General features: G+C 37.3%; 2 protein-coding genes across 6 annotated transcripts in view; one reads left to right on the top strand and one right to left on the bottom strand.

Annotated features, from left to right (window-relative positions):
* Window positions 1–17,483, bottom strand: part of LOC122164964 (SLX4 interacting protein) — a 110,806-nt gene extending 93,323 nt beyond the window's left edge. For all 5 annotated transcript variants that reach the window (XR_006170351.1, XR_006170358.1, XR_006170357.1 and 2 more), the window contains exons 1-3: window positions 17,293–17,483; window positions 16,325–16,468; window positions 13,084–13,132 (exon numbers count right to left, since the gene is read on the bottom strand). Coding sequence is in view for 1 of the 5 variants with exons in the window: in XM_042827487.1 (XP_042683421.1) it covers window positions 13,084–13,110 (27 nt within the window). In the remaining 4 variants the exon portion in view is untranslated. The remainder of the gene's footprint in view (window positions 1–13,083; window positions 13,133–16,324; window positions 16,469–17,292) is intronic.
* Window positions 17,484–20,418: 2,935 nt separating this feature from the next.
* Window positions 20,419–25,003, top strand: LOC122163921 (McKusick-Kaufman/Bardet-Biedl syndromes putative chaperonin-like). The gene is made up of 4 exons (XM_042825497.1): window positions 20,419–21,403; window positions 21,961–22,136; window positions 22,814–22,924; window positions 23,359–25,003. The coding sequence occupies exons 1-4, from the start codon at window positions 20,419–20,421 to the stop codon at window positions 23,797–23,799; spliced, it is 1,713 nt and encodes a 570-aa protein (XP_042681431.1). The 3' UTR covers window positions 23,800–25,003.
* Window positions 25,004–25,460: the final 457 nt, after the last annotated feature.

Below are 25,460 nucleotides of genomic sequence, written 5' to 3'. Positions count from 1 at the left end.
GGGATTATATTTCTCAGAACGAAGCTATTTTTGTTCTCTTTACACTGTTTAGAAAGAAAAAAAAAAAAATGGAATAAAAATTAGGAAATTTAAAATAACAAATATTGTCATCATTAAAAAAACACTGCTAGCTTTGCTTGCATCTTCTTACTATGTAAGATATAATACTTACATCTGTAATTTAGTACAACACATCAATATATTTTGTAAAGCTTTTGCTTTAGTTGAAAACCACTGGAAAGTCTTCTGAAAAATCTGGTAAGTTTGTTTTGTTTTCTTGTAATAATTATTGTTTATTAAATAAAATGGAGATCTTTAACTTTCAATTTACTGAGGACAGTACTGCCAATCCATTAAAGAAGGTGCTAGCTATCTGCAACGCGGGGAGATCAATTAGCTGCTTTACCACTACAATCATGCATTTTAAGAAAAGTGAATACTGACATAGGTCAAGCATACAAAACTGTCCCATCTTCCCTTTCAGTGTCCTGTAATGAAGCATAAAATGCCAACAATTTTGAAAAGCAAGTACACGGTATGAAAGAAATACAAAAATGCAGAGCTAACAGTGGTGACTATGTTGAAGAACAGTGTTTTGTAGCTGAGAATTTGCTCTACCAAATATTGTTTTTGTCTTTGCTTATGTTGTAGTTTCCATGGAAATAAATTGGAGGCCTTACCTTCAGAGTCACCTGCACATTTTCTTCAATCCCTCCTTACAAGGATCCTCAATATTTTCCACAGCAGTTGAGAATCTCCTCCCAAGTTAACAAAAAGCAGAGACAATAATATTTGCAGTATCTACTTGTTAACCCTATTGTCCATAGCTGAAATTCTAAAATCTCATTGAAAATGTAAATAAATAAATAAGTAAAGTAAATTAAAGTAAAAGAGTAAATTAAAGTGAAAGGTTGCATCAAGAACATGGGTGTAAGGGGTCAGAGATAGATTTCCGGTTCCTTATCCTTCTATCTGCATTTTTTTTCCTTTTCTTCCTTCTTCTAGTGCTCTATCTGTGCATATAGGAAGACAGAGAAGGAAAAATGTCCTGTTAAGACTTCCACATTGATATTTTTTACTGTGCACTGGGAAAGCAATTTTCCTTAAAACAGCCTCACGTCTAAAATGTTTGCATTGAAATTAGAGGAGAAAAAAAGCTATATATATCACGGACGAACAGAGTAGCCATATGGGCCCAATCCGATCCGATTCCGTTCGGGACTCTCCCGCTCCACGATGCTGCGCTCGCTCCCCGGCCGGCAATGAGCAGCACACGCGCGGGGGCGCGCTGCGGGGAGGCGCTGTCCGGGGCTGGCCTGGTGCTGAAGCGCCGCCCGCCCCGCGCCACCGGCGGGGTCCCGATGCAGCGCACGTAGCGCCGCGGCGGCGTTCCTCGGCTCGAACGTCATCAAACCTTATCAGCGCCCGCAGAACGCCACTCAGTCCCAGCATTACCTGAGCTTTCCTTTATTTTCTTTCTATCTAGAAGGCAGCCTACAAATCCTCTCTCTCCTGCGCTGTCATTCTACTACCGACCGTTACTTCAATCAAGAAGGAAGTATCTATTTGTTATGCACTCAATGTTCAAAAGGAGTAAAAGAAAAAAGAAAAGCAACAAAGCCTTTAAGGCAGAAGAAAAGCTGCCATAAAACTTTACACTACACATTGCTTCAGTGTGGAATTATTTGTAAACATCCAGCTTCTGCTCTAGTCCAGAAACAGTAATGGATTGGTTGAAGACAGCTGCAAACAACAAAGAAAGGCCTGACTGGGAATTTATTTTGTATAAAATCGGATTGCAGAAGCTTTCCATAGAAGTCACAGAGGGAAGCTGCAGAATACACAAGTATTCGGTGACAGATCTGTTTTCCACTAAGCTAGCAGCTTTAACTGTTCCAATCCCATCATCTATTCAATATCAATTCTACGTTATTGCACTTTCATGCTTGTATCCTGTAGCTAATCTGTGATTTTCAGAGTTAAGCACACACCTCTGCTATTCAACGCTTTAACAACTGAAACTTCGCCCATGAGTTGCTCTCCTCACTGGACACTGACTTTTTAGAGGTTGTTCTGCAATCCTGTCACTTTCCCTTTTACTTTCTTTCCCTAGTTCTGCTAGACTTGTAATAGTGTCTCTAAAGTGCTACTACAAACATGCATAGAAAAGGAGATCTACACTTCTGAGAACGAGCCCTAACAGAACAGATTTTCAGAGAGTCTTCTGACATTGTGGAGAAGCTTGGGATCTCCCACCGCATAGCCCATAATGGATTTATTATTTAAAAAACAAACAAACAAAAACATACAACCATTTGTTTTCCACCATACTAGTAAGCTAATACATAGAAACACATTCAAATTCTATTATATTTAAATAGATCTGCACAAATACCCTACCATTTTAACATACAAACACTTAGTATACTGACTTTTCAAAGTGGCTCGAACTATTACTGAAAAGGGAACACACAAACACCTTTGGATCAATCTAGCTAATTTACAGATGGTCAGAATAGAGAAACAAGCACGCCACTTTCAGATGAAGATTTACCACTAAGTATGTTAGCAATCTGGAAAAGAAGAATTACTTCTAAAAAATCAATGGCAACATCCATCAGGAGCAGTGAATTTTTGATTTAGGTGTTACTATAACATAAATGCTCATGGGGCGTACCCAACATTGCCCATCCTGGAACTATCTTCTGTATCATTTTCAAGTCACTAATGACTATAAAGGAAAAGCCTGGTGTTAAGGACACAACCAGTTCTCACACTGAACAGAAACACTAAGAAGGAGGATACAAGTAGAAGTTTTTCCAGGAACATCCGTACTCTCTGAACAGTACGTGCAATTCTGTATTACTAAAGAGGGATAATTCCAGAGAGCACCATACAGCACAGCCCACAACTAACAAGTGTTAATGGTGATACTGAAGTTTTCCATTTCTCATTCTCCGTAATAAAAAGTTACAGTTCATGTTGTCATTTTAAATGTTACTTCTCATCCCACAATCAAAGTAACACAACACAGTCCTAACCCATCCAATGTATGGACTAAGTGCGTACCGAACTGAGAAAGTCTTTTGCAGTTCTGAACAATCCCTGGCTAGAAAAGGAGATACAGTTTTCTGTTGCTACTACGAATTGACAAATACATAGATCTAAGATACTATTTGGCTACAGAGAGAGCGTCTCTATTGTTACATTCTACACTCCTTCCATACATGTCTTCTTCACCATAAAAATCTACAGCCTGAGTAAAGAGTGGGGGGATGTTGGGGAGAGGAAGGATTCAACCTATTGCCAAATGACTCTTATGACTTACCACCTCCTCTACAACTGTGGGAATTTATTATTTAGATAAATAAAATTCCTAAAATAAAATAAATCATACAGCATTCCAGTGTGAATATATTATATTTAGAGTACTGCACCAACATCCAGTATGTTTTGTTTTGTCCTGGCTTGAAAACAGTCTGGACACCAAATCGGTAAGTTATACCAAACAAACTCCTCACTGCTTTCCCAAACTTTCTAGCAAAGCTCACAGTCTAAAGACTGCCTAGAGGACAGCCCAGCAGGTAAGATACTAAGTTGTTCTACCACCCACTCCTCTAAATACACAAATGAACAAACAAACAAATTATTGCATAATTTTCATATAGTATCGAAAACAATTCAAAAACAAACAAACAAAAACCGCAAAGGACCAGAATTGGGCTCAGTGCAAGCTGTGCTGAATAACGCAGACCACCAGTACTACTTTCTGCTCATCTTGAAAAAGTGTTGAAATAAAAGGAAAACTGAACTTTAAATTCACTAAATGACAGGAAAAAAAAAAAAAAAACCCACAAAAAAACCCACCTCTCTCATCAATCCTACCACCCCTTTGAATACTTACTAATATGCTTTTTGATTGAAAAGCATGAAGAATTTATCTGCTCCCATTGACTTGCTACTGCTTAAACAGGTTGGATCTCAATCTGTAATAGCTTCCCATAACCCTTTGTAAATCAACTAGATCCACAATTTTTCCTCTACAACAGACTGTTTGACAATATACTACTCAGTACTTGCATGCAAACGTCCATGTAAGTATTCATTTATTTAATATAAGTACTGACAAATAAAACAGTTTTGTTCTGTCATTCCAAGTTCTTCTGTAAGGTTTCTCTCTACCTGAATGCCCACGTGAGCCAGTGGTGACTTAAATCACCAATCACAGCTAATCAGTCTATTCCATATTATACTACTAACACTTATTACTAGACACTTGCTGGAGACAACAATATGGTTTTGTTTGTTTCTGTTTGTTTAAATGGTGGGCTTCACATTCAACATTATACTTGTCAAACTTATTCCTAGCATCTAAACTGTAAATTCTGAGACACAGATTGCAACTATATGACAATACATTACCCAGAAAAATAAGAACTGGAGCCTTACCACCAGTACTACACATGGAATATGTCTTTATAAGCTTCCTATCCATTAATAAAGATTGGCACATGATGGCAAAGCAATATGCTATTGTAGTGTAGGAATGGAAAAATAAAGAAGGAAAACTTATACACTCCATGACCCTATTAAATGTCAGATTCTTGGATCTTGGCATTGAACAGATGCTCTTTAATGGCCCGGGATATAGCGCTTTCCCAACTCTAAAGTTCAGAAAATATTTTATGTTCTAAGATATACACTTCTCTTCTATCAGACTTTATCTGAATGATAAAAAGCAGGATAGACCACAATCATGTATACTTGGTTAATTATGACTGTTATTAAATCACTGGCATATTAAATGAAAAAAATCTGTCTGCTTAAAATAGGAGAATATTGGCTTGAATTTGAAAGGCTGCGTTTAACTGCATCTTACACAAACTATTATTACATCAGCTGAGTAGTGTCAGATATGCTAGACACCTTACTACTGTCTGGAAACTGAAGAAACTAAACAGGCCTTCCAAAGAGGACCCCGCTCTTGGGTTAGAGTTCAGCTCAGTTTTGTTACTTCACAGGTTTTTATACCAAAATGAGGATAGGGTTCTTGAAGCACATGCACAGATCTCAGTCATAATCAATAGGAGAATGACAACAAAACATTCTGTGGTAGCAGGTCACATTCTATTTTCTGGACAACAGCAATGTTCTGTCCATCTCTTTCCCCTGTTCTTTTCCTCACTCTCTCCCAAGATGAACAACTAACTTTTCTTCAACAAATATGTGATGCAATATATGTATAGCGATTCTTCATTTGAACACTTTTTCAGATATACGTGGGAAGATACGTGGAAAAAGTGACCAGATCTTGGTTATGATGAAGCTTGGAGATTCAGGATTTCACAGAAGCGGATCTGTCTATAGAAAGTACAGATAGCCAAAATAATAAAGAGGCCTCAATGAAAGGTGTTACAAGGATAAGAAAAAGAAAATACAAAAAGAAAATGAATACCACTCTGTCTTCAGGTTTCATAAAGGAACTTCCCTAGTTAAGTGTACACAGCAACAAGATCATCTTACAGCACTCAAATCACTGCAGTTAAGATTTTGGTTCCAAATTGTCAGCACGTGATCTAAACTACAAACTGTTCTCTTTCCACTTCCCCAAGTAAAAATTTCACAACTAATGATAAAGTTTTGCAGTAAGCAAAAAAATTATCTTTCATATAGGCCTCATTAAATGTACTGTGTTTTATGAAGCAAGGAAATAAAATATAGGTTAGTTTGATAGGCAAAGGTACAGACATTGTGGAGTAAGTTTGAAAGACTTTTCTTCATTAAATATTCATTTGCATAATTAAATGGACCCATACAGCTCATCTTATTTTTATTCATTATAGAAAGGTGTTTATTCTCTTAACTTGCCCAAGTAAAATCATACAAATGCAGAAGTTGACAGATGCAACTCGGATGAGTGGGCTTCTGGGATGAAATAAACCAACCAAATGCAAACAAACAAGCTAGGAGTTTCTTCTGTCATTTCTTGACATAGTTGGAGTAAACAAATACTACATCATCTAAGAAATGTATCTTATCTCTAGTATTTTCCTTGATACACAATAGTAATACTCAATTCTGATCACATTTTTTTTCAATTTAGAAGCGTCTCAGTTTTTAGCACAGAAAAAAATGTCACATTCATCATTAAAGCTTGGAAGTTAACTAGAAAATAAAAGGAGAAAAATGAACAGAAATGGAGATTTAACTTAAGATTATGTAGAAGTCTGCATATTAACTTTTAAAGCACAAATTTTCCCTAGTCTACATCCATTCAAGAAAAGAGAGCAATTCTGTATTGGTCCTACAAAACATTATCCATTTTAGCACAAGTTTAAATCCTGAAATCACTTCAATATTTTGGTTCCATAAGCATGGCAGCTCAAAACACTTGAAATTAGAAATGTTTCCAATCAAAATACAGAAACTAATTTAAGAAAAAAAAAAAAAAAAAAAATCACCAGTGGAATTCCTGATCATTTACAAGAGAATTAACCAAGCCTTACTACCCTACATTCAATTACTTGCTTCATGGAATTTAGCAGCATTCAACAACAGCCTTACCTCTCTCTGTCTCTTACTATATAATCGTGCAAGTAACACTGCTGATAACAGTGTCACATTAGTGACTTCTTCACATTTCATACAAATTTTAGTTACTTAAATTACTAAAATAGATATTTAGAACTTACAGTTTGTGCCAACCACATTGTCACATTCTAATTGAGCAGCTGTCAACAGAAAATAATTGCATCCCTTTCAGAAGAACGAGTGTGGGAAGTGAAACACTTGGCGTCATGGTAATGAGTCTGTTTTCATCAGGTGACCATGAGTCATCATTTTATCAGCAGTTTAAAGGGTTTTCACAATAGTCAAGCATCATCGGTGCTCACGCTTAGCAATGACTGCAGCAGGATACTGAAATAGGGTGCCATGTCCTGTGGTACAACTATTTAAGGAACTGCTTGGCTAATGAGTAAGGAATATTCTGCAAAGTCATGGTTGAATTGGAAGTATTGCACTACAGAAAATACTCACACCACCAAGCAATAATTTTGCTTTTCAAAAATAGATTTCTTTTAAAGAAGTAGCAAATAACATGGATGAAACATAAGGAAAGAAATCAGACGTATTATCAGCCTCTCTTCTCCATTTTATTTCACACCTTAAACAGAACACACTCAAAAACCAAATATCCACATACTTCCATGTACTAGAATCCATCCACATTGCCAAGGAAAGAGGCCATGTGAAACAATACATACGTTTCCTATTTTATGATACTAACACCAATAGCAAAAACCACATAGCTGTTGTTAAATTGGACATGATATTACTACCATACAGAGGAATTATAGGAAATGGGGATCCTCTTACCTCCCATACTATTAACCCCCATCTAAACTCATTAGAAAGAGCTAAAGAATTTCACAGTTTGAACTACAGCACAAGCTGAAGCTTCTCCTAGGGCCTACAGACCTGAGGTGACCCCATGCAGTACTTCTGCTAAGTCTTGTTGGACTGCAAGAAATTGAAATTCCCCATTCCTTCCTCTTCTCCTGCTGCACTAAGGGCTCATGTAGGCAGTACCACCAAGATCTCCAAAAAGCAGAACAGCAGAAGTGAAAAATATGCTGTTGCTGATCAGAAATAAGGCATAAAAGAAGCTCCATGAAGATGACACCTTTGTATTAAGTATGCAAAAAAAAAAAAAAAAATCATGTGGTACGGTGCATATTTAAAATCATATCACTGACAGAGCAGCATAGCCTTAATAATTACCAAAATTCCTCATTCTCTGCTATAAATAATAGTTTATAAACTACTTAGATTATTTAGGTTAATTTATTTGCAATACTAAAGAGTAACCTAAACTGAAGCATTTTTCTATTCATTTTCAAAGCGATGCCTGTGAAAACAGTATTTCTACCAAAGAAGTTCATCCCACTGGCTTCCTGTTCCTTTCCTCTGCTGCTAACATTTTAATGTCTCAGTTCTTCATCGACTCATCAGATCCTTGAAAACTAATCCTCTGAGGTCAGTGAGGAAACTTCCATGGATTCCAGGAGGTTTAGAATTAGAACATGCACTTAATTCTCCTTCTTTTACCTCCCAACTTCCTTCTATTTCTTCTGGAATTTATTTACTAGTCACTGTAGTCACTGCATATCTGGTACCATAAAATTGAGAATGAAATGCACAGTAAGAAAGAGAACTAAATAGATGTCTCTCCATCCTTTGTTGTTTATTAATTCTTGATTTAAATCACATTTTATGCCAGGTTACTTGTTATCTTATTTAAGACTTCTAAGCACTTCTAGACAGGTATCATATTTAACACACTCCTACAGCAACTAACACATGCAAACATCACAGCTGTGAGAAGTTGTATGGGAACTGCAGAGTCACGGCCTGAACCTCTGATTGTCCACCTGAGGTGAGCCATGAGCCAGCCACAGGAGCTCAGGTGAAGGCAATTCACCTGTGCTGCTGGAAGGGGTGGAGCCTGGCTGCACCTCTCCTAGACCTATTTAAGAGCTGGCTGCCAGGGGGGAAGGATCTCTTCTAGAGATCTGCTCTGCTGGTGTTTTGTGGTGAGCCCAGGATAGGGGTAAGTCTTCCATTTATTCTCTTTTGTTATCATGGTCTGCTTTGCCTAACTCTCTTGTTTATTTTGTGATTATAACATCCTAATGCTTTTTGATTATACAGATGGGTATGATAGTAATTGAAAATAATAATTCCACTCACTTGTATTTATAGTTGATTTGACCAATATTGCTTTGGGAGAACTACATCCAGCATGAAGTAGTTAATACAGCTATTCTTCAAATTTTAAAGATCCAAAAAGCAAACATAAGAACACATGCTTCTAAAATTCAGAAACCTTTAATCAGTTTACAGAACTCTAGTATTATACTTCTGAGATTCAAAACACATTTGCAAATTCAGTCCCAACTTAGACAATTGAATCTTAGCATATTTGTACTGAAATGTTTGCAATTATTCCACTAACAGCAATTTCACACACAAATTTCTTAGTTTTGCAGTGTGGAAAAGAACATCAGAATTTCTTTATTGATTAGTTATTTCAACTAAGTGCTCTCAAAAAACATAACTCAAGCCAGAAAACATTGTGCTGTAGTGTTCAAAGCTGTGTATGTGAAAAAAGCATCTGTAGTATCAGTCCAGTAACTGGGCAGTCACAGGATGTGTTCAAAATATTTTTTTTATGTAAGTAGTATTTGTTGTTCTCCACTTGAGAGCACTGTATTCATTTACATATGGACTTAATACAGTAGTAAAATGCATTACTATTCTCCATTGCTCCTTATAAGGAAACGGACAAAATTAAAAGATTAGTTAAGAAACCCCACTCGTCTCCCTCCTTTTTTCCTCTCCAAACAATCTGCAAGAAGAAAAACATGCCTCTTTCTTGTATAGAAAATGTTTAAAGAAATACCAGCTAACAAAACATGATGCTTTCAGAAATCATACATTTCATCTGTTTGATCATATAGATGCAATCTATGGATCAGGTAGACGTACCTGATACAGAACACTTATTATCATTGTGCAATATTTCAGGCAACAGCTAACAACAACAACAAAAAAACACCACAAAAAAGTGGTGTCATACAAGTAAATTGTGTTTGGTCTGGAAGAAGAAAACTGACAAGTGTATCCTATGCAGGTCTGTGAGCAGACCCTAAAATGACCTGTACAACAACGTAGGTACTCTGATAAGAAGATATCCTTCCATTTCTTTCCACCTACTGTTAGGACCTAGAATCAACATAATTGGCATGCACACTTTTTTGTGAGCACTTTAAGATATTAAAAGACAGATACTAAGATGTGTTTGCTTATAAAGCAACACTTTAATGATTTCATTATATTATTAGATAATTAAGTTATGCATGCATAAACAAGGAAAAAAATAAAGGGAAAAACTGATCACATTACAGTTGCACTGTCATTTTCCTATCTCGTCACATCCAGTACCATCATATTTATTTCCAGTTAAAAAAGTAATAGAACACAGAAAAATACAGTTGCTCCTGCAAAGGAGCTTTCAAATTAAAGTAAGCAAAAAAAAGATTAAAGTAGGAAGGGCCGCTCCCAGCATACAATAATTTCAACTGATAACAAGGAACAATGCTGAAAAATCAACTGCAGTGTGCTGAGTGACCAGAGAACACTGACTCTAAAATGTGCGCTTCCAAAGGCCTGCAAGTCTGAGATAGAACAGAGCTCTTAATTTCTGAATGTAGGAAATGCCAAAGTACAATAAGCTTCCCTTTGAGTTGAGCTATTGAAGTGTAGTAATAGCTTAAGAAGTCTTCAGCAGAAAACAGCAAATGAGATTTTTCTATTAGAGTTATAAAAATTACTGCATTTAGATTTGCAGTTTCACATGAATAAATTCTATTTCCATAATTTTGGAAGAATATTCTTTCTAGTTTGGCCAAAGTTTTAAAACAAGGCCCCAATTATATTACTTTTCAAGTCTGTATAAAGTTCATAATTTTGCTGTAAGCCTCACCAATTAAAGTTAAGATTTATTTCTCAAAAGAGCAGTAAAATATTTTAGCAACACAGAAAGCTTAATTAAATTCATATGTTTTACTTTCCAGATTTAGGGGCATTTTTGCTATTCAGTGCTTTATGAAGTATCAATATTATTTAAAATTGAAAGCGCCTGATCAAAGTAACCTGTGCAAAATATTATCTATTGCACACCACACCACTGTGGAATCCATCCAAGTGGCAATCAAAGAATGTGTGTTTAGGGCTTGACCGCAGATTTTGCACTAAGGTTTAAAGCGATTTTACTGCATCAATTATTTGATTTCATTTGCCTTTAATTGCCCATAACCAGACTCAGAGGCATCTTTCAAAATTTGGTCAATTGCTCCCTCTACTGGAAATAGCGGACCATTACACTGCAGATACAGATCTCATTTAACACCATAATTAAGAAGCAAAGCCATTAAACACATTACAGGAGTTTTCTTCTTAAATTTTGATCAAATCAGCTAAGTCTTGAAAGATGAATTAGCTATAATTTCCAGTCTCTTACCAAAAGTATTAAATCATGCATACTTAGAAAACATAAAAAGTAGAAAATGTAGAAGACAAGGAAAGCATAAAATATTTTCAGATTCCATAAAATGATCCCCCACCAAACATAAGAAACCTAAAATCAAGACTACAGGACATTCTATACTCTCCCTGTGCTCTGCTCTTTAATGAAGAATCTTCTCCACAAGGATCTTCCTTGAGAAAATTATGTGAAAGTTGAACAGTCTTCAAAAATGAACTACTAACATTCAGTGAATGCAAAGAAGCAAAAAATTCGCACACAAAATAATCTAAATAATCTAAAATAAAAATATATGCATCTTTGTGCACAAAAAGAATTCCAGTTACCTTTGTCATATTTGCCTTGAATAAAATGCATCAAATATACAATGAAAAGTCAAGGAGTTAATTTTCAAGATTCTGCACAAAAATTAATGCTTATTCCTTAAACACTACCAGGAAGAAAATGAAATTGTATCTCAAAAGATGCATCTATTATATTCTTACCTATGAATTCAAGCTCAATGAGAAATAATCCATTTGCTGATACTGAACTAGCAGACATAGCAATTGCTAGAGTCTGTACTGAATAAAGTACAGTCTGCTGGATCAGCAAACTGTAATTACACAGATCAGTAACAAGCAATCTTGCACCACTTTATCTAGCAAAGATATTGTGACTCGTATCACTTGTTTTCTTTGGCATTTACATTAATACTAATGATATCATGAGATCTCAGCTGAGAAAGACAATGGCTTCACCCTCAGCTTCTGTTGTTACTCCATCCACACACCAATAGCACATGGAGCCAAAATATCAAAATCAAAGATACTTCTCCTGATAGAATAGCTGTATTAATTGAGAATTAGTTAACAGTATGCCAGTTGAGGAGATCTTTGAAATAACAGACACAATACTGTCAATTTAAGCTGTTTAATCACATTAAACAGTAAAAAGAATTAAGTGTCCTAGCAAGAGAGAGAACTCCTACTTGGGAAAGAATGCAGATAGCATTTAAAAAATAAAGGGTTTGGTCTGCTTATTTAACAATTTTCATACACACACTAGAAGATTTCAACAGCTTTCACAGCCTGATCAGTCAGCAATATTTTTGTGACTGTGCTCAGAAAAAAAAAAACCCAAATAAACAAACCACCAAAACACCACCACCAAAATTATCCACTGAGAAAAGGGTCTCTTCTAAGGAGAAAATTCCTGGGTAAAAAAACCGAAGAATTGACATTTCCAAGAGAATAACACATTGCTCTAATCATTCAGAAATGCATGCCTAATCTAAACTACCTCAGACATACGTGAACAAACCAGAAGCAGGAAAAGTGGTCCAAAAGAGAAACATTCACCAATCTTACTCAACGATTAAGTTAGTCATAAGATGACATAGTTAAGAAAGAAACAAATATAAAGTGCTATATTTATTACAGAATGTTTTGAAATGCGTTACTCTTCAGTATGACATTAGAAACTGTTTGAAAAATAAATTGTAACATTTTACCAGGCACTAAGCACAAGTAATAGCTGAGAACAGAAAAGAGGCAGGAAGAGATGCAAGCAGAGTCAAGTGTGATAAAAAGTTTAAGAACATTACTGCCTCTTAAACCAGGAACTGCTAGATTATCTGGAAAGTACACAAAAATATTACAAGATATTTACAAGATAAGAGAAGAATCAGTGTTAAATTTTGTCTTATAGCAAGTGCTGTTTTACTGAGAATTCATGCAGTTTCTAATTCTAATCACACAATGAATCACTCCCAGTTATGTGATTTTTGATCTTGAACTGGCTCTGCCATGATACAGCAGCAATTCCAGAAGTTTGCTTCCAAAGACCCAAAATACATCAGTATGATCAGAAGCCTGAAGGATGCTCCTCTTCATCATTAAGTTCTAAAGCCAATCTACACACGTTCTAAGAAATACTACAAGTACCTTTATATTTTCTTTCTATTTTTTAAATAAAAGCTATGGCATTCTACTTACCTTAATGACAAACTTGTTGGATGTCATGTCAGCTCAGCATAAGCTGGTCCTATAAAAACATCAATTAAAAATGATCAGTACTAGGAAAAACTCATTATGCCCAACTAGGATTTCTTTTTAATCTACTAGTTTTTGGGGTTTTTTTCCCCATTACTACCACTCTTCAGACTTGATATTTATACTCTGCTGCACAGAAACTGTGGAAAATTATTCTTTAAAGGAGAATACCTGTCTTAGCTCCTCTTACTGAACTCTATCACCAGACACTGAACAACCAACATCTCTAATACAAAACTAGAACTATTTCCCAGCCCAGCGCTAGAGACCGACTACCCTTACTTATCCTAAAGAAACTGTCAGGTGGCAGCCAACTAAACCTGGAATATTCCTTTACTACTATGTCAACCACTGGCCCTATGTGGATGTCCTGGACCTAGTTTCTCTTCCAAAATAATACCTTTACATGAAATCCCTTGGCATAGCTTAAAGAATAAAGAGGGAAGTAAAAAAACAAACAAATAAAAAACAACCATGCAAAACTTAAAAAAAAAAGTATTTCTTTTAAGAAAACAAGGCTAATAAAATATAAATATGATGTATTAACATATATTAAAATAAAACATATAATCATAATATATGAAGTAATGCCAGTTCTAGTGAGAGTCCTCAGACCTAAGCTCGTCCCCTCCTATCTTAAGGGTACTGCATTTCTATGTAAGTAGGGAACCCATGACAGCTTGTATACATCAGCAGTCCTACAGAAAGTCTCCTCCATCATGCTCAGTTCAGCAAGGTTGAACTGCAGCAAGAAAATTTCTTAATTGAAACATCTATTTGCTACTACTACTGGCAGTTTAAATAATCACAAGTATCATTTAAATCAGCTCAGGAAAAGAGCACAATTGGGTTTTTTGTTTTTTTGTTTTTTTTTTTTTTCAGGTGGATAAGAGGGGGATAGGTTGAATGGATGGCAGTGGGGAAAGATTAAAGACAGTATGGCTTCTCACAGACCACACACGTTTGCACGCTCATTTAAAGCTCTAGACTATTACAAGCACAAAGCAATGTGACCTGAACGCTATTTTGATTGCACAAAGTTTGAAATGAATTTCAGATACCCTCCTGCTTATCCCAAACAGGATTTAGATTGCTTAATTTGGCATACTGGGTGAGAAACATTGGGCTGCATGAGCCCTGACAATTCCGAAGAACAGAGCTGTTTTTCATATTCTACAAGATTCCTACAGAAGTAGTCTCCTAAACTAGACAAATACAGTCAATTTTCTGATAGATAGTATTAAAAAAAAAAAAAAAGAGTTAAAATTCGGGAATATGTACCTATTTTTCACCATAATCTTCCAGCTATTGTAAAGCATTGTGAGAGAGCTGTCAAAATTTCAGGACACAAGTCTGTTTGGTGATATTTGTCTCTGTCAGATACTACACTTACATATTTAAAAACACAGTCATTTTCCTTATTTAGCTTCAAAAAAGAGTTAAACAAGAGTTTAAGCAGAGCTATTATAAGAATCTTAGAAAGAGATCAAACTCAGTAACTCAGTAGCAGCTGTTAGAACTTGGTCAGATAGAAGTTAAAAGGAATGAATAGCAGCCACCAAAGGAAAAACAAAACAAAAACTAAAACAAAACAAAAAAACACCAAATGCATTTCTCAATTTCTTATAATAATCTACAAAATTGTACTCCTGGTGTTCAGGAACTGCAAGGAAGGACTACTCACTCTTCATGCAAAAATATAAAGCAAGCAGTAAGATGCATCACACCCCAAAATACACAGACACTTGAGGCATATCAGACTCTGCTAGAACAGTAACAACAAAAGAAACCTATTCTCCCTATTCACACCAGCTGGGACTTTCATAGCTGGGTTTTTAATTTCAGTGAAAGACTAGTAAATCTAGAGGTTTACTAAGGATCCCTACATCTCCCCACATCCAAAAAGAAGCAAATGAAAACACAGTAGGCATAAATAACAAAAAATAGTTGTGGTATATCCCTTTTGAGTTGCATAAAGCACACATTTCACATCAGTGATGGAAGCTTGTGAACTCATGAATATTTGAAGAGCCCCTGTTTTATCATTAACCCTTACATTAGTAAAGATACAAAGAAGAGCTGAAATAATGCCAGGGTACCACCTTTTCACCAAATGCTTGTAGATATTTTTCTGGCATCACCAACATTACAACATGCCACCCAATAAGGATGCTGTTACTGATGTACCACAACCCTTAGTAGAAAGAATTCTTCCCCAAATCTAATTTACAAAGCAATAAGAGAAAGAAAAAAGAAAAAAACAAAAAAAGGAAAAAAAAGATTTTAAAAAAATCACAAAACAAAACACCATAATATTGAGACACCAATAAATGAGGGAAAAAATCCTACAACAATGCTACAAGAAAAGACACCATCCATCTCTACAATACTTTGATACTTTGTTGCAACCAAAGGATGAAGGTCTGTTACAATTGCTGTTATATGATAACAAAATCTGATTTATGGAATTCTCCATCCACCACAAAATAACCCAAGTCCTAAACAAAATCTCCCATAAGAAGACATGAAGACAACTACACATGACAGAAAAACCTACCTAAGAAATTTCACTCTCTAAAATATAAATCCTCAATATGGTATTTGTAGTATTTCAAACATCTAAATTATTGATGGACATCTTTCACCAACAAAAAACCCCACAATGAGCAAACAAACATCAAAACAAGCCCCAGAACTAGATACACAACCTCCTGGTAAGAAGCATCAGGCATGTTCTAGAAATGACACAATTTAAAGTCAAGTGAAATGGCAGAAACTTAGAAAATTAAGGAAATGGGGCTTCCCAGAAAGCAAGTTTTAGCAGAAATGAGAAGCAACAGCCCAAACCAGCGATGGAGCACCTGGTAGGAAGGCAGGGCCAACCCAGGGAGCTCAGGTGCATGCAACACTCCTGAGTGACTGAAATGTCCGGAGCCAGGATCCACCCCTTCCCAAACCTCATTTAAGGGTTGGCAGTGGAGGCAAAGGCATCTCTTGGTGGAGATCTCTACCTACCAGAGGCCTTTCAGAGGTAAGCAGCTCTTTTTCTTCATTTCTATAGTTGCTGCATTTGGGTTCATTCTTATTTGCTACAGCCAAGGCTTTGCTACCCTGCTATTATCACTGTACTTTCTATCCCATTATAGCATTACATAAGTCAGTCAGCTGATTAACAGCATCTTACCTTAGTGAAGATGTGGCTTTCAGTGCTGACAGAACTGAAAACTCCTGCTACACATGCCTACATTCAGCAACTTCTAACATTACAAACTGTTCATGCTCTGCCCATCTTTGGGAGCTGTTATCACATGTGAGAAGAGGTGGGTACCTGAAAAAAAGGCAAAACCAGAACAATAATTGGATACCTCTCCAGGATGTGCCACAGTTAGTTATCAATTAGAGTCAAAATAAAACTTTTTTTTTTTTTTCTGAACTCTCTGGAGCTTTGGTGTTGGACAGCAAGCACTGCCAGTGCTCTGGCTATTTCTAAATGTTGACCCTGGACCTTGGGTCAGCAGGGTAACACCATGTAACACGCATACTTACAAAGCATTTCTGCTTCTGCAGAAATACACCATCACCAGTGGGCATTGCCATTTTGGGAATTCCAGCCCATTATGCCCACTTTTTTTAATTTTTTTTTTTTTTTTCACTTCATCAGAAACTACTCTTTCAACAAGGTTGCAATTTTTTTATTTCACTGTTATCTGAACGTGTTCATTCAGAGTGTCAGTTCACCTTTAGAGTACAACACAAATGCAACAGTGGTATGTTTCACCTACACAGCTGTTGATATGTGAAAGCAATGAGATGCACACCAGAGCGCCCTGTCAGATGGGCTGGATGCAATCTTCTGGCCTTGCTGAGTGAATCCCAGCTGTTCTATGTATCTTTCAGAACTGCTATGCTCCTTTCAGAGTATACATTAAAGTTTTTAAGTTAATTTCTAATAAACCTGCCTTTTGGCTACGGTTATAAACTTCGTAATTCTCCACCAACTTAAAACCACGGGCAAATACGACAGAAGTGTTACAGCAACGGAAGGAACGGGGAAAGCAAAGAGCGAGTACAGAAGTACAGAATAAGACAAGCAAAAGGAAGCTCGGATGAGGGAGCATCTTGAACTCGTTGCGGTCAGGTAACGGCATCTACCTGCACGAAGACTCAGGCAGAGGAGCGCAGGAGCGAACGGGGCACAACGGCAGGCAGCGAAAACGAGGCGGCTTTTTTAAAATCAACGGGAAGCTCCGGGAGGCGGAGCCTGAGGGACGGCCGTTACTCCGAGCCGCCACCGCGCGCCTCTGTTTCCAGGGAAAGCGGGACTGCAGCCTAAGACGCGGCGGCTACATGCAACGAGACCCAGCTTGGGAGCAGCGCTGCTAAGCCGCGCTCGCGCCGCGTCTCCCGCCACGCCGTGCCCGCCTCCGACGGTCCTAACGGCTATATTGCCCCCAAGCAAGATGGCCGCCAAACGCGAGCTTCTTCTCCCCTATCCAAAATGGCCGCCATCCGTAGCCGCGGCCCGCCCAGCGTTTTGCCCTAAAGCAAAATGGCCGCCAGGGCGGCGGGTGACTGTAGGAGAGCGAGGGCACTCATTGATCACGTGATATAGGGCTGGCCGACGGCACGCAGGGAGAAGGACGTCCTCGCGTATATTCGTACGAGCCCCGTTCGGGATGGGAGAGGCGCTTCCGGTTCCTGTAAGCCTGCTTCCTGCTGTCGCCTCCCGCGCCCCCCGGCCTGGCCCGGCCCCTGGCGAGCTGAGGTGAGCGCTGGGCGGTCGCGTCTTTTCTCCAACTCGTTCCTGGTGGCCGTTGCCCCGTCAGCCATTCTGCGTCTGGAGGTTGTCAAGGAGGGGCGTGTTACTGGGTGAGGTAAGGTGAGGTGGGGGCTCCCGCCGGCACGTCTCTACGGAGGCACCTCAGCCTGCTTTTGTGGGGCCGACTCAGAGGCCGAATTCGCGTGCCTGGTTTTTCCTCGTCAGTGAGAGAATGAAGCGGCCGGGAACGCTTGCTGTCTGAGCTGTACCTTTGTAGGTCTTCAAACTAAGAAGATGTCGTGATATAAAATCAAAATATTTGTAATTGTCGCTTCCTATGCGCACGTTGGTACGTGCTTTTCCATGAGACTTCGTGTAGGTGGCTCTTCGTGTTCTTTATCAGAGCGGCTGAGTTCACTTCGTGATGCCCTTGTAGTTTCTGAGGCTCAAGGGCACAGAGGTAAGGCAGGCAGGCTGAACTGCCGGCCTGGGCAGCCTGGAGTGCTACCAGAAGCACAGCACAGCCTGCAGGCTAAAAGCTGATGCTCTCTGAGGAGCCCCTCGAGTTATTCTTGTGAAGTGAGCAGGAGAAATGGTGTATTTGATACTGCTTTATGTGTTGACTTAGCCTTCAATTATCTGCTGCCTGAGGTGATAATGTGTAATTAGGGAAACATCATGAAGCTTTAACATTTAGTGTGCCAAAACTTGCAGCAACATAGTGATTAACAGATCGAAATGTCTGAATTGAGGTTACTTTAAAAACCTTTCTTTTCCTGGAGGTTGTAAAGTAAAGCTTTCCTTTGTCATGTTGTTGTAATTGTTTGCTGCGCTGTAATGGAAGATATTTACATTTGAGCTTTGTGCTGTTATAAGAGGAAAAAGAATTTCTGAAATATATTTTAATTATTTTTGTCTAGGTACATAAATGCCAATTTATGATGAACCTCAGAACCTTATGGAAGGACTACAAAGTCCTGATTGTTATGGGAATTAGCCTTAGCCTGGTGCACTGGTCGTGGTTCCACATCAAGTCCAGTCCTCTTTTCCAAGTGAAGACAGAGGAGATTATTCCAGAACCTGGAATTGTGACATATATAATGCAAAGTGATCGTAAAAATAAGGAAGAGTAACATCAGGGCTGTGTTTTAGGTAAGCTTCCTAACCAGTTGTGCCTACATCTTTGAGGCAGGAGATCGCTTCTCTAGAAAATGCAGTATTGGTGCTGTGGTGTTAGTCTTCTAGAGTTTTATTCTTTCGTAGATGAGTTAACCTGGTAGTTACAAGACTTTTTTTTTCTAGATGCATGTAAGTTCTCAAACTGTTTATCCTGTATTAGTAGGGTTAATAATGTGATGCTGTTACAAGTTTTGAAAGTTATTTTTAAACAAACCCCAGTCACTTTTCAAGGCAACGGTCAAACTTCTGTGTCTGATTTGGTGTGTAATAGTGTCCTTTCCAGATTCAAAACTGGCCAGAATGACTACACTAGTATAATGCATTCTGTTATTAATAGTGGTTACAGTACAGAATAATGGTTAAATCTAACAGTCTCTAATGAGAGAAGTCTCTGTAGACATTGCAGATATATAGATGTAAGTAATGCATCTTTACATTTTGAAGTATTTAAGAGCTAATTAAGTGTATGCTGTATAAGTTGAAGTAAGAAACCCTTCTTGCAGGGGCAGAGGTAGAAGTTGTTTAAATGTGCGAAGATCTTTGTTTCTGAAGTGGCTGCATGGGAAGTAGTGCTGAATGTTTCACTTTTTTGTTCTTTGTTTAAAAACAGCATCACTGTAATCTGCCCCTTTCATACCATTTGGTGTATTTTGTAGTGCCATGCTACCTGTCAACCTGTACGTAAAACAGCATAGAACCTAAAGGTCAGAAGTGAAAGTAATAATAAAAATATATAGTTTGTGTACTGCATACCTCTATATAATGTTTTTTCAATTAAATATCATACTGTAGTTTTTTTCCATATGTAAGTTTTTCTGGGGGGAAAAAAAAAGCATTTAAAGGTGTGTGATACTGGTGTAAGATTGTGCTAATACCTAATAATCTTGTTTTTATTGTAGGTATAATTAACTTTGAAACACCACCTTTGAGTATCGCCAGAAGAGAAGATGAGGAAAGCTAGCTGGAGTAAAAAGAACATTCTGCTTGTGGCAGGACTGTCACTTATAGGTTTCCATTTTGGAACCATGCTTGTAAACTTTGTTGCAAAAAAATCTGTTCGATTGCATTCAGAAACTAAGAGAGATAATCATCGTGAATGAAGTAGCTATAAAGCTGTCACTACCAATTTCACACTGGGATTTAAGCCTCGTTTTGAGATGGCTGATGTGCAGAATCTAATGTACTTAGCATATTGTTTTACATTTAAAATAGTAATCTTTGTCAGCAAAGAATAAAAATGTACTGCTTTAAAGTGCCGTGAGTTCTAGATCTGAGTAAGAGTGAAATCACTCTTTTTTTTTTTTTTTTTTTTATATCAGAATTAAAATCTAGTTTTGAAAATGTCTCGTCTTGAAGCTAAAAAGCCTTCATTATTTACTAGTGAACCTTTAACTACAGTTAGTCAGCCACTGTCTCTGTTAATTGCAATATTAAAATCTTGCTATGGGCCTGCTGGTAGACTTAAACAGCTCCACAATGGCATGGGAGGCTACGTTTGTCTAACTTCACAATCTTCAGCCATACTTGGTCGTCTTTCTGTCAGTCACCCTGCATTAAAGGTTTTGACAGCCTCTGTGCAGAACCATGTGTCCCGCTTCAGTGACTGCGGCTTATTTACTGCCATTCTTTGCTGTAGCTTGATTGAAAGCTTTAAAAACCTAAATATTGCATCTTACACTGTCATAAAAATAAGCAAGCATCTTTTGAGTTTGTGTACTGACTACCTCAGGTCTGAGGCCTGTGCTTGCCGAGTATCTGTGGATTTTAGTAATCTTGAGACTCTTCTTTGTTTGGTCCGTAGCATATTAATAAGCAAACCTGCTTGCATGCTTAATAAAACAGAGGTTGATCATCTTGCTGTGCTAATTGTAAAGGCTTTTATGTTTACTGTTCCATGCCATCCTGAAACTAAGCCTGTTTTAGGAAAATGTATAACAGTACCTGTGAAAGGTAGAAGAGTTCTGGATTCTGCAGTTATTCCTGGGCTATTGATAGAAACACCAGAAATTAAATTTGCAAAACTGTTTTCTGTCAAAAGAACTTGCTCTGACACTGTCAAGGTAGCAGTTTTCTGTGTGTCCATGTCAGGAGACCTCTTTGACCCAGAAGAGGGAACAATAACAGTCCACCACAGAGTTTCTTTAGAAATGTCAGAGCTGGATCAGTTGCTTAATGTAGGAAAGCAGTTGGTTAACGATGAAGTTGGCCTCGTAGTGTGCCAGAAAGTTATCCATCCATCATTGAAACAGTATCTGAAAGATAACCATGTCATTGCTGTGGACAGGGCTGGGCTATCAGTGATGGAACCCCTGAGTCAAGTGACAGGTAATGAGTGGTTTTTTGTTGTTTGTTTGTTTTTTGTATACAAAATAGTTACCCTTGCTGCTAGTCTCATAATGAAAACCTTTCTAAATTGATGTCGCTGTGGAGCAGGAATTCTCCTATTTCTGTCTTTATCCTACCATAGTAGCAGAGCAAGTGTTTCAGACTAGAAAGTGCTATTTTCATTCTAAAAGCAATTCCATAAGAGTTTGGTCTTGTACTGGCTGGCTGCAATGATCTACTGCACAAATGATCACTGACTGTTCTGTGAGAAGTATAGAATTGTAGCAACTATTTGCACGTGTCAATTATTTTCAAACTCTTATCTAATGAGAATGATAAAGTTACTTCTTATCTTGAGCTAAATCTTACACTTTGAAAACATGCTGGTTTCTGCTTGAGATTGTCTGTGTAGACTCAAATGTTAATTATTGTAGAGCATACAATGTTTAAAAAGCCTGAAGGAAAAAGGTTGATGCTCTGTGAAATGCAGCAGATGGCTATTCTGTGACACTAATGCATGCTGCTCTCTTCTGGTTTTTTTTTTTTAAATTGGACAGGTTCAAAGCCTATAGCTTCCATATATTCACTGTCTCCCAGTTGTTACGGCAGTTTGAAGGACGTGTGTGCCAAGAGTTTTGCCTCCAAACACTTTGTGCATCTAATTCCTAATGACACGGTTGCTTGCAGCTTGATACTCTGTAACAGAAATGAAACAACTTGGGATGAACTGAAGGTGAGCAAATTTTGGAACTTCTGTTGTGATGTTTTCAGTGAAAAAATTAGAATAATGAGAAATACAAATATAGTGGGTTTTTTAACAGTGAACTTTGGTACTTTGGAGCTTAGTTGAGTTTAGAAAACTTCAAGAAAGCAATTTAGAAACTCCTTCATTTCCAGACCTTAAAAATCCTTGGAGTGCTTGTGTTTGTTTGATGCCTCTTGTTCAGAAACAAGCAGTTTTCATCTATTCTTGAAGTCAGTGCAAGGTAGAGGTTTTCATTCCCATTGGTTTATGGGAGCATAAATAAATTACTCAGGAAAAGGTCAGCAGCATTGCCTGCAGTGGCAGTGAAGTGTAATTTTTTTTTTTATTGAATAGTTACTCTAAAACTGGTGTTGGTGCAGGTCACCTTTTTATAAGTCAGCTTTACAAAAAAAAGAGTGAAATACACTTTTCATTTTTATTTCAACACTTACAGAGTGTGGACGAATAATGACATTTCTTACTCAGTAAATGTGGCTTTGGAAGCCACTCAACATGTTTATATTCGCATTTCAGTTTATGAAGTCAGTATCAGGAATTACTAAAAACTTTATTCCAGTTTGCTGTGTTGTTGTTTTTGTTTTTTTTTTTTAATTTGGTGAAATCCCACTATGTTGTTTTTAATGAGAAATTTATATGGTTTTCAGCGTGCCTGTGAAACTGCAGAGCATGTGTTGCAGTTAACGCTCAAGGAACCCTTGGCATTGTTAGGAGGTGGCTGTACTGAAACTCATTTGGCTTCGTACCTAAGACAAAAGGTATGTAAGAGAAAGGGTGTTTTAAAGCTGTTTAATAAACTGAGTAGTCAAGAATTTCACAATTTCTGTTTCAGTTATTCTATTTGTCACTTTTCTATTGCATGTTGCATGTTTGTCTGAGTTCATAAAACAAAGGTGTCTTTTTGAAGCACTTCACTAATGGCATCTTTCTTTTCAGAATTTCATTAATATTGCACTTGTAACTGTTTCTTTAGGTATGTAGTGTTTAAGTGTTATGATAAAAATGTGTAGACTTTAACTGAATGATAATCGTGCAGGACTCAACTTTGACAAGTCTAGAAACTTTTCCTATTGAAATAATGAGCAAATTAACTTTTCTGTTGACTGTGAACTCTTAAAAAAAAAAAATTGATGTTTGACTAAAGCCATTTCTCTAAATCCACCATTCTAATTGTTTTCTTTTTTCTTTAAAGATTTGCTGTCTGCCCACTAGCAGTTCTCAAGATGTGGATTGTTCTCAGACACAATACCAGTTGATCGCTGATGCGTTTTGTCACTCATTGGAGTCTGTAGCTTGTTCTCTGAGTCACGATGATGGAGAAATTCTCACTGATATGGCTTATGGACACTGTTGGCTTGTTCCATCAGGATTTCCTTCTGTCTCTAATTGGTCAGATTTACTTTTGAAATGTGGCTGTGGAATAAACAGTAGCACAAAGGATCTCAGCTGGAGACATTTGCGACCCCTCTTTGGCTCTTCTCCTATAGAGAGCTCCCCAAAAGAGCCTTTGGTAAAGGTTGCTGACTTTATGACACTGGACTGCTTTGCTGCAAAGTTTAATGGCCTGCAAGTAGCTGTGGAGACAGCCAATTTGATTTTGAATCTCTCATGCGTAATTGAAGATCAAAATTAGCTCTGTGATGTGAATTGTGTTGTGCAGTCATATTACTCTGCTTCCAATTAAGAATCTATAACATATTAAGGTACCTAGGAATGGTTGAGTATGGACGACAGACAGAAATTAGGTCAAATAGTTGGCCAGTAAGTATTCATCTAGTTGTTCATCTACAGACATGGCATTTTCAAACGTTGAACTTGTTGGAAACTGCTAAATGGTTAACTATGTATTCTGTGAAGCACCAATTAGTATATTCAAAAGAACAAATGCCTCTTCAAAAATTTTCTAAGAAACTCAAATGTTCTCCAGAAAATAATGCTGAATTTAAAGAGTCTGCCTGGTGGTCTTCCTGTACTATGCAAGGTGTTGGATGTTTCTGTCAACTCCATGGTCTCTTCAGAGAAGTAGGGGAAACTGACTTACTGAGAAAATATGGATTAGGATTTATGTAGCCTTAGCAAAAGCTTTACGTGTTCAGACAGACTCTGTATTGTGGCAAGACATTATTACTGTTTTTAATGTTTTCAGTAAAAAGAGAATATCTTCCTTAGCAAGTCCCTTAAGCAGCATTTCCTATTTTCAAATTTTGTTCTGAAGATGTTTTTGCCCTTTTCTGTATGCACTTTGTTTCTAAATTGCTGGAAGATTTTCAATTCACATGTAACTTGTTTAGCAAGGTATTAAACTCAAACCGAGTCTCTTAAATGCAGCAGGCAATGACACATCTGGAAAAAAAAAAAAAGGCAGACTGGGGGTGTGAAAAAAGCTTTCAGACAGTGGACCCTCACTGTTGTCTTTGGAATACAAGATGGCTTATAAATAATGTTTCTATCATTGAAGCAAAGCTGCAAAAATGTGCCAGTTACCATTCCCTTAACTCTTTGTGCATTGCTTCTTTTAAAAAGAAAGGCTTTGAGCTTTGCAGGCTTATCTTGATCTTTAAATAAGGCTGATTGGAGGTTGATTGATGCTTTCTCATTTTCAGCATGCATGTGAGGAAAAAAAGGTTGATACAATTTCTTCTTCCTTTTTTTATCTGTTTTCTCCTTCTGTTTTCAGTCACAGGGAACAAATATTCATGACATGCCTTTCCAGAAAATGGAATTACTTATAGCCTGCTTATTTTTCCTGATTTAATATATGTACTGAATATAAACAGTGACATTGTCTTGTATAACTCAGTTTTGAAAGGTAGAATTAAAAGCAAATATTTCCAGGCCTCCTGTACAGACTTCTTATTTTTATGAACATCATTTTATTACTGGGGGAGAGGAAGTTAAATTTATTTCTTTTCATGATCTGAAATGATTACTTCAGTGCTATAAAGGCATCCTTTGGGAATTTGTTACAGGAGTTATTCATATCTTGATCTTCCAGTATACTATGGAAAAATATGAAAGCATAAGAAATAATGAAGCTAAATGATTGTGTATACCCGAAGGCGCAGCCTTAGTAAGTTTGTCTCCCAGGGTGGCTGAAAAAGATAAATAAGCAGCTAGCATGGCTTCCTATGGGCAATTCAGACTCAATTCTCATTTGTGCTACTATCTTCCTATACTTGTAGAGGATTAGTTGTTTCCTCTTGGGTTAGCACATTTAAGCAACCAATTTAATATGGTTGCTTCTCGCTTTGGTATTTCAGTTTCTGTTAAGTATTGAAAACTTTAAAGTAAGAC

The sequence above is a fragment of the Centrocercus urophasianus genome, unplaced genomic scaffold (assembly GCF_019232065.1).
Source record: "Centrocercus urophasianus isolate 14NV4802_14NV808 unplaced genomic scaffold, USGS_Curo_1.0 seq_10, whole genome shotgun sequence".
NCBI lineage: Eukaryota > Metazoa > Chordata > Aves > Galliformes > Phasianidae > Centrocercus > Centrocercus urophasianus.
Note: the sequence above shows the minus strand (reverse complement) of the source record. Positions and strands in the feature narration are given on the sequence as shown.

Bases quoted from the DNA above. Each gene is read 5' to 3' on its own strand.
- LOC122163921 (XM_042825497.1), top strand. From the start codon at position 20,419: ATGTCTCGTCTTGAAGCTAAAAAGCCTTCATTATTTACTAGTGAACCT. The intron at 21,404-21,960 runs GTAATGAGTGGT...TAAATTGGACAG, and splicing joins ACCCCTGAGTCAAGTGACAG to GTTCAAAGCCTATAGCTTCC. The intron at 22,925-23,358 runs GTATGTAAGAGA...TTTTCTTTAAAG, and splicing joins CTTCGTACCTAAGACAAAAG to ATTTGCTGTCTGCCCACTAG.